A 14,163-nucleotide genomic window follows, 5' to 3' on the forward strand; every position below is an offset into this window, starting at 1 on the left:
TTATTTTATTTTGATAAATCTTCAACAATTTGTATTTTACTTTGAGTATTTACAAATAGTCTTTACTTATTTCACCAGTCCTTCAATTAAGTTTGGACATAGAAAAGTGCTGTTAGAACATAAATACACTACAAAAAAAGCATCTACACTGCAACATTTAGCTATCATGACAACGTTCTCCAGGTGGAAAGGAAAAAACAGTCAAGTAAGAAACAATACAAATTAAAAATTTGAACATTCGTGTTATTTTTTCAGGTGTGAAACTCTTATGAAATGCTTTCTATATAAAATAAAATTTATTTATTTTATATAGTAACAGTCTAAAATATAATTAAAAAGGTCTTCCAGAACAAGAGAACAAAACATGTTTTTTCCACACAAAATGTAAATATAAAATATAAATATATATATATATATATATATATATATATATATATATATATATATATATATGCAGATTTTATTTATTCCAGTCTTTTGCAGTAGTTAATGAAAACATGTTTATTTTCTTGCCATCTTAATCTCAGACATAAAACACATAAGGGTTTTGCTATATAATGACTAAGTCTAAATCAGTGCCAGAACAGCCATTGTTTTCAGTAGGATTTAACAGAACCAGAATTAGGCTTTCTATACTACATCACTTATAGAGGAGACAGTGACAGTTTTAACAGCGTGCCAAATTAGCAAGCATACGGAAACAAAACAACAGCAAAATGCAGTGCTTTTAAAGATACCCTTACTCTGCTTGTGATTCCCCCTGTTTTATGGAACAGATCATACTGACATTAGTTGCAGCTTTCATAAGGAATTCAAAAATGGAATTTGCGAAGTAGTCAAAACTATTAAATCTTCTGGCCACCAGCTTGCCAAACAAACTGGATTCAAGCAGACGTCATGCTGAGTTTCCAACCTTCATCGTCAAGTAATGTAACAATGATGCCATGTGATAGCACAAAGCTATAGATTATATATGCCACTTTTTTAAATCAATGATTTTCACTGACATTTTTTAATTTTTAATTTTATTTTTTTTACATATAAAACTGTGCATTAAAAAGATATGATGTAAAATATCATATCGACTTATCTACTACATAGTTTATGTTTGTAGGAAATCTGTATTTACCCCCCCCCCCCCCAAAAAAAAAAAAAAAAGAAAAAACACCACCACGACAACAACACTTTGAACTCTGTTATATTCATTTTCTATAAAATAAATGTTTTGCCTTTTCTCTTAATTTGCTGGTAGATTTCTTCCAGCAGCAAGAACATCTGAATTCAAGACCAGTTTGGATGTCTTAATGGTCACAAACAGTTCTGAATAAAAATGTTAAATAAAAACTGTTTTAAATTATAATCATTTTCTGATTTTCTGTATACACATACAGCATTTTCTAATTTGGAATTAATAAAACACAGTGATCTGTTTAGGACCACTAGCCAGACTGACTAGCTGTTAAATAGCAGCCCGGCATTGTCAGATAATAGGACTGTCGAGGGAATGCACAGTTTAATTAACCAGTGATTGACAGCAATTAGGCCATTGACATGAATACAAATCTCTCCAATTGCCTACATAATTATGTATCTCCTCAAAAAGGACAAATAAATCACCATAACAAAAAATAAGGCTTCCTAGCTATATTGGGCAAGAAAATGCAGGACACAGATAATGCTGGCAAACCCTAACTGCAACACTCAATACACTCCCAATATTCCATGACATTAAACCATAGAAGGCAGTGCACAAAGCTATACTTGAATGTACTTTTTTCTTAGTGGAGACTTGTAAAGCCCAAAACTTGCATGCAAATCCCGGAAGGTTACTGTAGTAACAACAAAGTTAATGGGGGTGCAAAGAGTGCAGCCCAAAACAAGTAACAGTCTAATATATCACCCTTACTGTAGGTCTCCCAGTCATACCAGAGCCCTCTGTGCATGGACTGGGCTTCAAAATATTTGAAGGAAAGTGTGTGAATTTGGGGTAGAATCTGTGATAGAGTTTAATACAAAAGTCCCTTTTGTGGCTGTAGTGAAGGATTGGGAGGAATGCGCTTATTTCACGTGTTCTGCACTGTGTGAAGAGCAGTAGTACTTCTTATGAGCTATAAACGTGGAGAGACTGCTGAACTTGATGTTGCACAAGCGGCAGTATCTATGGTTGCCATTCTGCACCGGGGGAACAATAGCATTGGGTGAGGAGATGGGCTTGTCTGCATGGAGAGGGGGCATTACTGGTTTGAGTCCTGCCTCTCTGAGGGCTTCAGGCACTGAGGAGATGTTCACAGGAACAGCAGGACAGATGGAAAGAACAAGCTTGGGTGAAACATTTATCCTTCCTGGGCTTCCATTTGAAAGAGGAGACACTGTTTCATTTTGTTCTCTGCCATTCAGGGCGCTCTTGGATCTCAGTTTTGGAGGGGATGTGGGGGTTACCCTTGGGCTAAGGGTGGGGCTGGCGCGGCTGCTCTCCTGAGATCTGCTTGGCTGTAAAACGTCCTTCATGTTGATGCTCTGAGCTGCATGTCCGAATGCTGGCATAGTCAAAAGGAGACCATGCACGTTTTTGAAATGCTCTAGCAAGTCCCCTTTGATGGCCCCATTGATAGGACAATAGGGGCAAACAATCATGGAAACATTCGGGGGAACCTGTAAAGCCTTCATGTTTGGAGACTGGTGCAAGTTCACTTCTGAGCTCAATGAACAAGTACCAGGTAAACTAGTAGAGTTAGTGCAAGCAGTTGTTGGAACTAGGATTGCTGAAGCGTTCTTTTCTACTTTTATTACCTTAAGGTCCAAATGTTCTTCATGAAGATCTGAAGTTTCCAAGACTCTTGATTTCGGTGAACTGGAAACGGCCCTTTTCATTTTCTGAAGCTGATCATGCGCCTTCTGCTGCAGCTGGGTTGCAGGACAGTAGTACTTCTTATGAGCTAGGTAGTTTTCCACGCTGTTGAAGCTTATGCTACAAGCTGTGCATTTGTGATAGTCAGCCAGGGGTAGCAATGGAGCCACCAGTTGGTCTTCTTGAAGACGGGGTTTTTTGCTGAGATCAATGGGACCTTCTCCATCTGGACTGGAACTTGGAGACGGGACGGCATTGCTCCCTGCTGTGGAGACAAGGCAGATGGGTTTTGAAGGAGGTTCTAGTGGTCTCCCTACCAGGGCTATGGGCTCTTGCTTGATGCTTACAGGTGCAGTTTGGTTGGCAACTGCTTCATTCCGGGCCATATGTATCTCATACAACTTCCTCCTCTTTCTGGTGCGTACCGGCTGCGGCAGGAATGTTACTTTTCCAGATCTCGGCCTTTGGTGGGGTGGATCATGCCTTGAAGCACAGTAGTAGCGTTTGTGGACCACATAGTTATCATGACGGCTAAATCGAATGTTGCAGGCCTCACAGAAGGTCTTGGTAGGGTCGTCCTCTGCTTCCCCAACAGAGTTACAAGGGCTTTGGCTGCCCTCACTTACCCTGCTCCCACTCTCCCCCTCAGAAGAGGTGTCCTTCAGGCCAACTTCCTCTGTTTTAACCTCAACCACCTTGGCATCGGTGCTGCTGGCGGATGGTTCAGGTTCAGTGTCACTTTGCGGGGCCGAGGCAGTCCGGCTTCCTGCAGCTGATGAAGAGCCGTGAGTGGAGGTGGCTGTCACGGTTGCAGCCGCACTGTCCTTCACATGCGGTACATTAACGGAGTTGTCGCCATGCTGGTGGCGGCTTGAGCAGTACAGCCTCTTGTGCACATAGTAATTGTTAATGTTGTTGAAGTTGATGTCACACTCAAAGCATGTGGCCCCTTTCTGGATGGGGGAGCCAGCGTAGAATGGTGGGACGCCACCTTGTCCTTGTTTCAGTCTGCTGTGCACCATCTCTGACATTTTGGCAAGGATTTCCGAAGCCTGGGGAACAACTGAGGCCTCTGGACTAAACACGTACTGGGGCAGAAAAACTGTTCCTCCAGGCTGCAAGGGGCCTGTTCCAAAATTCACTGGACTAGAGCCTGGGGTTGGGCTGGAGAGTTCAGTTTTCACCTTGACTGAATGCAGGCTCCGAGGAGAGGAGGTCCCAGAGGAATGATCACTTGCAGGGTTTACCTGGCCCTTCTGCTCCGCACTGTCGTCAGTTTCACTTTCGGATTCCGAGTTCTGGGCAGACTTTGGTTCCTCTTTAATTCTCACTGCTGGAAGAGCCTCTGGAGAATTGCATTGGCTGGGAGTTGCGCTATCGCCATTAGCTCTTGGGCTGGGAGAATTGCAGTGCAATACCGATGGTGTAGCCCCTTTGTCCTGCTCCTGCTCAACGTGCTCACTGGGTTTAGGAGATTTCTGCAGCTGGACATGGCTTGGGTCACCCTGTGCTCTCCCTTCCATGTGTACCTGTGCATGCTGCTGGAGGCTAGCAGGAGAGTCTGCAAGGAATCCACAAAGGGAGCACTTCACTGATGATGCAGGGTCCACCGGATTCAAACCTAGAATGGCAAAAGTGCAACAAATGAAATGGATCATGTGACAACATGTCTCGCTATACAAATATTTACTTTGTGAACAAAAGAATAGCATAATATTGCACACCCAGACCATAACTATACTAGATGAAGTGGCAGACTCACTTGAGGTGAAGTATGTTTTTACACAACCCATTTTTAAATTAAGTCAAAATAGCATTGCCTTTGTATAAACCCTGATTGGGAAGAAGTGATTACCTGCAGTTAATGGCAGGACTGGAAACCCTGGACCTGGGGTATATACTTCACTTTTTGACCCTGGTTGGCACAACATATGATTGGTTACAAGATGGCTGTACAGAATATCTCTGGTGGTCGAGACAAATCCGCAGCCATGGCATATACCTGGAAAACAAACAGAAGGGCATTGGAATGTGGAATTCTAGAAGCACAAAAGGTAAGCTTGGTAAAAACCTCCATCACTTAGAATTTCTCTGGATTCATTTGGAAAAAGGACACTCAAGTATTCAGTGCCATGAAAAAGTATTTGCCACCTGTTGAATTTTCTACAGTTTTGCATATTTCAGACACAATTTTATCAGATCTTCAACCAAAATCGAATATTAGATAAAAGGGACCCTGAGTGAACAAATAACACAAAATTTTGATACATATTTCATTTATTTATTAAAGAAAGTTATGCAACACCTAATGCCCCCGTGTGAAAAAGTAATCTCCCCCTTAGACTCAATAACTGGTTACGCCACCTTTAGCAGCAACAACTGCAACCAAACGCTTCCTGTAGTTATTGACCAGTCTCTTACAGCGCCGTGGAGAAATTTTGGCCCACTCCTTCATGAAGAACTGCTTCAACTCAGTGACATTTGTGGGTTTTCGAGCATAAACTGCTCGTTTCAGGTCCTGCCACAACATCTCAACGGGCTTTAGGTCTGGACTTTGACTAGGCCATTCCAAAACTTTTAATTTATGTTCTTCAACCATTCTGATGTAGACTTTCTTGTTTGTTTCAGATCATTGTCTTGCTGCATGAGCCAGCTGCGCTTCAGTTTCAGCTCACGGACGGACGGTCTGACATTCTCCTGTACAATTCTCTGATAAAGAGCAGAATTCATGGTTCCTTCAATGATGGCAAGTCGTCCAGGTCCTGATGCAGCAAAGCAGCCCCAAATTATGACACTAAAACCACCATGCTTGACCGTTGGTATGAGGGTCTTACTGTGGAATGCAGTGTTTGGTTTTCGCCAGACATAACGGGGCCCATGTTGGCCAAAAAGTTCCACTTTTGACTCTGTCCATAGAACATTGTTCCAGAACCCTTGAAGATCATCCAGGTGCTTTTCTGCAAACTTGAGATGAGCATTCATGTTCTTGAGCAGTGGTTTCCACCTTGCTACTCTGCCATGAATCCCATTTATGCTCAGTGTCTTTCTGATGGTGGAGTTATGAACACTGACCTTAGCCAAGGTAAGAGAGGCCTGCAGATCCTTGTTCTAGGGTTCTTTGTAACTTCCTGGACGATTTTACGCCTTGCTCTTTCTTGGAGAGATTTTGGCAGGACAGCCACTCCTGAGAAGACACACTGCTGTCCCAAACTTTCTCCATTTGGACAATATGGCTCTGACTGTGGTTTGGTGGAGCTCCAGAGCCTTAGAAATGGCTTTGTAACCCTTTCTAGACTGATGGGCATGAACAACTTTTTTTTTCCCCCGGAGGTCTTCAGGAATTTCTTTTAATCGTGGCATGAGGTGCCTCTAGAACTTGTGTGCTGACAACTTCACTCTGATAGTAAGGGCCAAAGTTAGTCAGGTTTATATCGGGCAGGGCTGGCCCAAATCAGGCCTGATTGTTAACCAAAGTATTCAAGCAGCTGACCCTAATTATCCCTTTAATTGGCTTGAGTTAACTAGGGGGGGCAATAACTTTTTCACACCTGAAGATAGCATGTTTGATTACCTTGCACACCAAACAAATGAAAGAAGCACCAAACTTTAGTGTCATTTTTTATCTTTGACTCCCTCTGTATTCTACTACAACCCACAAAAAGATCTGACCAAATTCAATGTGAAAAATGTGCAAAATGCAGAAAATCAGACAGGGGGCAAATACTTTTTCACCGCACTGTACCTATTCCATTTTGAATATACACAATTCCATTGAATATATTGTATAAAGGGACACTACATGTGTTAGGATAATCTGATCATACGACTACGTGTATATTGTAAATATAAAATAAAATATCAAAATTGGGCCCTTGAACAATAACTTCACTCAAAAGTGTGGTTACAGTCTAGGAACTCCACTCAGAAAAATGTTACTATGGAAATTAAACACTTTTTTGAGGAGAACAAATCCTGCAAATTCTTGCATAGGTACAGACAAAAAAAAATTTTTCAGGTCATATATTGCCTCCTATGTCATGACACTACCCTGCAGCAGCATCACTAGTAGAGTAGGTAAAATAACCTATGGTTCAACTATATTATCTCTCAATAAGGTAAGCCTCTAAGGGTTATCTTTCTGTAAAAATAGTGCTGAAAGAGTTAAGACCCAATTTACTACTGTAGGTTTTTGACTAAAATGTAGTCGATTGGAAAAAAAAAAAAAAAAAACTACATCCATGTACTTTTTTTAGATTATTTATTAGTTTTTTTTATTGTCTTTGAATAAAGTTTAAACTGAAATACACCAGTATTTTATACATGTAATATATAAATAATTTCAGCTAGAAATAGAATATTGGTGTGAATCAAACAAAATTACAAATGTGTGCCTGTCAGTATCCACAATTGGCAATGCAACTGAAACTAAAATGAAGTAATGAAATGCTAATAAAACAAGACACAAAACAGATTTATCTGTGAAATGTGTTATGGTTAAGATTGTAGAGAAAAGGAGACATTTCACTTGTATTATGCCCCTTTTTGGAAGGAGAAAAATCTAAAACAAAATTGCCCGCCAGATATAATACAGAATTTCAGTTTGTATAGGGTTAGATTATGGTTGTCCTTGGCAATGTCACACTGCTTGAATTGTCAAGTTCATAGTTCTAGTTTAAATTTGTGTGAAAAACTGTGTATTTTAAATCGCTCGTAAATTTTACAATACCAAAAACATAACTGCATTTTACCATTTTTTTAATTTTAGTTTTCCCAATGGATACTAACAGAACAGTATTATAGTTACAGTAATGTACATTAAACAGTATATGTTAGCAGTTTTTTTTTTTCTACAATGGTATTTACAGGGGAAAGGAACGATAAGTGTGCATACGCACACACAAACAATCTTATTACATTTACACAGTGTCTTTCATGTACAAGGATCCTGGGCGCTTCACAAACCAGAAGTGCCAATTAAACTAAAGTAAAAATGTAGAAAAAATGTCTTTAACTTAACATTAAAGAACTGTTTCTGCACTTCAGATTACATTAGGCAAGGAATAGCAGAGTTGGAGAAGACTTTGTAAGCAGCTAGCACACATACACACAGATATGTTTTTGTAGTTCCATACCGTTGAGTGTGTCAGTGTGGACTTTGAGGTGACGTTCGCAATTGGCCTTCGTTGTAAAGGCAGACAAGCAGATCAGACACACGAAGGGCCTCTCCCCTGAACGATACCAAACCAAGGCAGTTATTAGTTTTGGGTTGTGGTCTTTGGTCAAATCTTATTACCTCACACAAGAATGATTATTCACAAAGAAAAGTTGGCAATGTTATTACATACATAAGATGCGCCAAAACGTCTTATTAATATATTAATAATCCAATAAAGTGTTAATACAGCATTAAACATGTCCTTGTGCTCAGTTTTTCGGGTGAGATGTTGTTACAAGCAACTCTGCTGATGCATAGTTCACACAACTTAGTCTCTGTAACTCACCTTGGATAAAGGTGTCTGCTAAATAAACAAATAATAAATAATACCAAGGAATAACTCTTTTTGTGATCTGCAGAGACAATGCAAAGTTGTTTGAAAAATACAATCCCACTGCCACCTGCACAGCTAATGCATAGAAAAAGCTGAACTACTTTAAATGTGTTACTACAAATCACCCGTAAAACAAGAATTGTAAAAGGATTGTGCATTTACTGTATGCCTTGATGCATCACAATACAACATTGCGTGCCTTCTAGTGGCATTTTTAGAAACTACATCTCTTTCCAAGATTACAGACAAACACATTTCAAAACACATAACCCAAATAACTTGAATTATGTATAACCTTAACCTGCAATTGCAACCTGCAGGCTTCAGTCTGGTCTTTTGAAAAACCTGCTCATCACCTGACCACTATGTTCGTCTGTCCCATTCTCTTTTAGAAGCAGTTCTTTATGAAGGGCATTTTGCTGTGTTTACCGCTGTGAGTGCGCATGTGGATCTCCAGGGAGCTGGTGCTGGGGCAGCTCTTGCTGCAATGTGGGAAGGGGCAGATCCGCTCGTTGGGGTAGGAGTCTTTGGGCTTCTCTGGCGGAGGGGAGGAGTCCTGCTTCTGCCGGCTGGCACAGTAATACATCAGGTGGGCCTGGAGGTTCCTCGCACTCCTGTACCATATCCCACAGTCCTTACAGGGGAAGATGTCCTCTGGAATAAATTGTTTAATTTTATTTAGACAGACCAGCCATAAATATTATAAAACTTAAGTTACCTGCTGTACATATTACCAGACAATGACTATATAAACCCCACGCTACAAATGTCAATACCATGACCTGCATCAACAATTAAAAAACAAACATCCATGCCTATTTAAAGGAGCTCCTAAGATATAGCCTTCGGTAGGTTAGACAAAAATGTGTCTGATAATTGCATACAATTGTACAGTATATTACTATTTTCTTTAAGTCAAACAAAACTAAATATTTTGCATCTGTTTAGAACTGAATTAGCAGGTGCACATTTATCTTTTTTATTTTTATTTCTAGTCTGAGACACTCTGCACTATATGAATTCCAGCTTTTTAACCTTTTTGAAGGGAAGTTTTGGGAAGCTGTCTGGCAAATCAACAGTTAAAAAGATAGGTTGAAATAATATGCCCCTACACTAACACCTTGCTAGGAGGTCCTTGAAATAATTCAGTGCAATATACATTTTGTCTATTGCGATTAAATGAAAGTTAAATCTGATGCCGAACTACCTTAAATGTTAAACTCGGTTTCTATTCTCTACGTTTCTGCTCAAGGGACCATTTTTAAAAATATATAGAGACAAGACTCTGCATCACAACATGTTCTCTCCTACACTAAACCTTCTTTGAGAAATTAAATTAAATACCCGGACCACAGAAAATGTATTTCTTTAGATCTATATTTGGTATTTTGGAAAAGGAAATACACGTTTAATCATAACAAGGGGAGACTGTACAAGCTTCTGTCAACCTGTATTAATGATACATAAGCTGCTCAAAATGACCTTCAAGGAAAAAGTGGCTCATTAAAAACACTTAAAATACCAAAGAAATAACCTCCTGTGTATTCATTTGATCTGTCTGTACAATACAAAACAACAAACAAATGACCAAAACCCTCCAACACTGCCAAGACGACTCCATCTGCAAAGATACAGACTATCCAGTTCTGTGTGGTAATGTATCAGTTTTATTTTCTAATTACTATTATTATCTTTATTTTAGTCAAACCAGGCACATGGTTATTAATTAAAAAGTGATATATAAAAATTTAAAATTTAGTGTAGAAAACCCTACATTTATTAAAACCCTTTAAATGTACTATATTAGCTTAAAACAATGTTTACAACACATTCTGATAAGGATGTTGCAGTATATTTATTGAAATTTGAACAGCGTACAGTTTTAGCAGTTACTATACATGAAGACGGCTGTTCAAATGAAAATGGAACTCTTCATAACTTGATTATTTTACAGGCAAGTATTCTGAATATGTGATTTTTCATTAAAATTCTTACCAATGATTGTAGTACATTACATGTATTGAAATATATATATATATATATATATATATATATATATATATATATATATATATATATATATATATATATATAATGATAGCACCAGTGAGGAAATAACGGATATAGAAATATCAGTTATCAGTTATTTATCAATATGTATGAAACTACCATACTGGATTATAACATCTAAAGAAATGCAATTGCTTAGGTTATATTGCCACCAGGAGGTGGATTCAATCTGGATTTACAAACTCCACGTTCAAGTGGGTTCAAATCTGACAGTAAGATTTGTTTTCCCTGACAAAACTGAATATGTCTTGGTTTAATCTTCAGCAATGTTAAAACTTACTATTCTTGTAGTTAACAATACTAGTTTTCAGGAAATTCACTATTCCCCAGAAGACAGTCAAAAAACAGGTAATACTATAAAGAATGGTATATGTTTTTTTTAACATTCCCGTTTTACAGTATATTAAATCAATATAGAATGTTTCCGAAATGCAACATCTGTCAACTTAGCGTTAATGTAAGATTAAAATTTTGTTTAATAATTATTGGCAAACTCACTGTTGACAACTGCAGTAGCTAGGATTGCTGCCATCCCAGCCTGCTGGGGCAGGAGCTGAATGTCAGAGTGCAGGGCTGCTGGGTAGGTGGACTCAGTCTTCAGTGGAGAGGACCCCTCCCCCTGACCAGACACCAGGACGGCCGTCAAAATCTCCCCTTCCAGGATCACCTGACTCGTTTTACAATACAACTCGTCACCTGCAAACACAAAACAAGCGTTGCTATCAACTGGCAAGGGGGTTCTGTTTTACCCAAGAGCTACCTGAAGTGGGAGCGTTGATTCCAACCCCCATTTCAATACTAGCACCTCAGTGAACACCTTGATTGTACTGGTCAATCCCAACACACCTCACTTCGTTATTGGATGTTTTTCTTGAGTGGTAGTAGCAGGCACCTCGGTGCTGCACAGACGCGTTAGCGAATGATAAAATCAACCAAATAACATCAATCTCCTCCACACCAAGTAAATTAATTCTCAACTCAATCATAGGTCGGTCTTATCATTGAAAATCTCTTCTAGAAAACCGATGCATTTACTGATGTGCCAGGGTTGAAAATAGTTCTAAAGCATACCTCAAAGTGAAGTTCATGAGGAGGGAAAACAGTTTAGACCGTCCTTTTGGTTGTGGATAAACAGTTGAAGATTAAAATGAATGGTAGCAAGGCTAGGAATTCTGGAATGTGACTGGCCCAGTTTAAGGTTGAGACGATTGGTTTTGAATTGGTGCAACGTCACAATTCTCAAACCAGACAAAACCTACCTTTGCTGTAGATGATGGAATTCGCTGCTGTTCCATCAGAAGTGAAGGAGAGTCTGGTGAGCCAGCAATCTCTGTCATCTGTCACAAGTGTGATCCTGGGTTCCTGATGAAAAATGCAGAATGAAGGCTTAGGGTCTGAGCACCAGAAATGCATGAAGGACATGTCCAAGTCTAACAGTCTAACCTGCTTTACAGAAGAACAGGCTGGTATACATAGCAGACTATACAGTCATTGGAAGTCATTTAACGTGTACACAAATATTGACAGGCTTGACTGTACAACTACATACAGTGGTATCCAGTTAAAATGTTGCCATGGCATCCCACACAGGAAGTTGAGGAACCCTGCAACAACAGTTACTCTGTAATGCTTCCAATAGGTGGTGCCAAATCACCTTTTTTCAATCTGCATTCTCTTGTAAAAGATGAACACAAAAAATCTGCAGATTGTCAAGCTTTTTAACATAAACATAACTCAAATTCAGAACGGAGATTGATTTGAAACCTCTGAATGGCTACCAATGCAAGAAGGCTACTGATAGGTCTATATAGGTTTTTTTTCACACAAACAATAGGTTTTTCACAATATAAAAATAGGTATTTCAAGATATTTCACAATTAAACATAAAATGTATTAAAGCAGAAAAAATTGCATTGTCACAATCATAATTTATCAAAATTAAAATGCTAAATTGTACAATATTTAATTTCTAATGTCCACCTTTTTGACATTCTATTATCACCTCGGCGAATGATCAAACAAAATAAAAACATAAAAATAAATAGAAAACTAATAACAGACACGTGAAATGTCCCCTCCTTGTACTGGTCAGAGTGACGTTTAGCGGAAATATTTCCAATCTTTAATGCAGCTGGTGTCTTTTTTGTTGAAGACATTTTAAAGAATTTTTGCAGTTCTACACAGTGCGTTCAATCATTTACCGGAAGCAAACTAAACTGGCTGCTAGGTTCCTAAATGCAGCATAAAAGGTACAGCATCAATAATAAGACATTTGCTGTATTTATTTAAGTGACAAAAACATGTATATTTACACTATTCTTTCAGACATGTGAATGTTCACTGGGAACTACATATTCGTGGACAAAAAACAAACCAAAAAAAAAAAGAACACAGCCTTAATCCATGACGTTTGACATGTGATACAAAGTACAGTACAACATCACATATCTGACCCCCTGTGGACTGGGGTATAGGCGGATATGTGAAAGTCGGATTTGCGAACATCTATAGAAAAAGCATTTACACAGGCATAAATAGGTTTGTGAACAAAAACAACATGCAAACTGCTTTAAACATGGGGACATTTTTTGCTTTAAATGTAAGCAAACGTAAACAAGATTAATTAGGCTACAAATACAGTGTATATCTTTTCAGTGGAAACTGACAATGTTATGAGCTGTGTGGAAGTATAAAGGGTGGAAGTTCATTGCTGTGCAAGGTACGATGTGCAGTAAAAATGTTATTCCTCAGTTGGAACATACTTAATTATGTCAACTATATTTATTTAACATAATGGTTTGTTTTTTCTATCATTACAGAGTTCTTATGTAGACACTGTAGGTTCTGTGCAATCATAAAATTTATCCTGCTGAGTTTTAAAAAGAGTGCGTTTCTCAAAGTAATCAAACCAAGTGCAATATTTTCAAAAACATTTTGAGTACGGATCCTTGCTTCCAGTCCAGTTGTGTGTTCTACCTGTACCATAAATTACTTAATTGACCTCCTTCCAGGTCTTTTTTTAGTTCATTATTTAATAATAGCCAGAAAACCCAGAGGACTCCCAACCTTCAGGACCGGATTTGTGTGCCCCTGTACAGTTGATTCTATAAATGCTTTTTCACACAACTGTTTCACACCAACAAAAAAATAAACAAAAACGTCAAACATGAAGCAATAAGGACTAGTTAAAAAAAATCCTACTTGAGCTGTACAATTGCACAGTGGTGTTGCTTTGATAATATAGTTTAAATATTGTTTTACCTTTGCCAAGATCAATAGTAATTAAAAAGTAGAAAGAAACAAATCACATGGATAATTTAACGTTGCATTCCGAGTTTGTACGCAATAACTCTAACTTCAAGAAGCCAAATTAATCAAACATGTCTACTCGACTTATAGTTTTACCTCATTGTCTGAGATACAAGGACTACATGCTTTTGTGCCTGCTTTGAATCAACCGCTAGAGGGCAGTGCTTTGCCAACTATCAAACTGTATCAGATGTTCATACTGTAACTGTACTAAGCCTTATGAAAACAATCAGATTAACAGTTCTGTGTTTCACCGGGGGCACAGATGAATTTACAGACGCGCTACAAAATTGATTTTACAGGCTTGAAAGAGTGAAATAAAATGGTTCAAACCTAGAGCTAAAAAAAATTAATAAATACAAAAATAAAAAAAATATTAATTTGAGA

The 14,163-nt window shown here is 38.5% G+C and overlaps 1 protein-coding gene across 2 annotated transcripts in view; it reads right to left on the reverse strand.

Moving 5' to 3' along the window:
* Positions 1-459: 459 nt before the first annotated feature.
* LOC121325802 (zinc finger protein ZFPM1-like) overlaps positions 460-14,163 on the reverse strand; it is an 82,226-nt gene continuing 68,522 nt past the window's right edge. For both annotated transcript variants that reach the window (XM_041268853.1, XM_041268854.1), the window contains 6 exons: positions 11,727-11,829; positions 10,966-11,163; positions 8,827-9,051; positions 7,981-8,076; positions 4,704-4,850; positions 460-4,469 (listed from right to left, as the gene is read on the reverse strand). In XM_041268853.1, coding sequence (XP_041124787.1) covers positions 2,059-4,469; positions 4,704-4,850; positions 7,981-8,076; positions 8,827-9,051; positions 10,966-11,163; positions 11,727-11,829 — 3,180 coding nt within the window. In that variant the 3' untranslated portion in view covers positions 460-2,058. The remainder of the gene's footprint in view (positions 4,470-4,703; positions 4,851-7,980; positions 8,077-8,826; positions 9,052-10,965; positions 11,164-11,726; positions 11,830-14,163) is intronic.

This window comes from Polyodon spathula, chromosome 13, assembly GCF_017654505.1.
Source record: "Polyodon spathula isolate WHYD16114869_AA chromosome 13, ASM1765450v1, whole genome shotgun sequence".
Lineage (NCBI taxonomy): Eukaryota > Metazoa > Chordata > Actinopteri > Acipenseriformes > Polyodontidae > Polyodon > Polyodon spathula.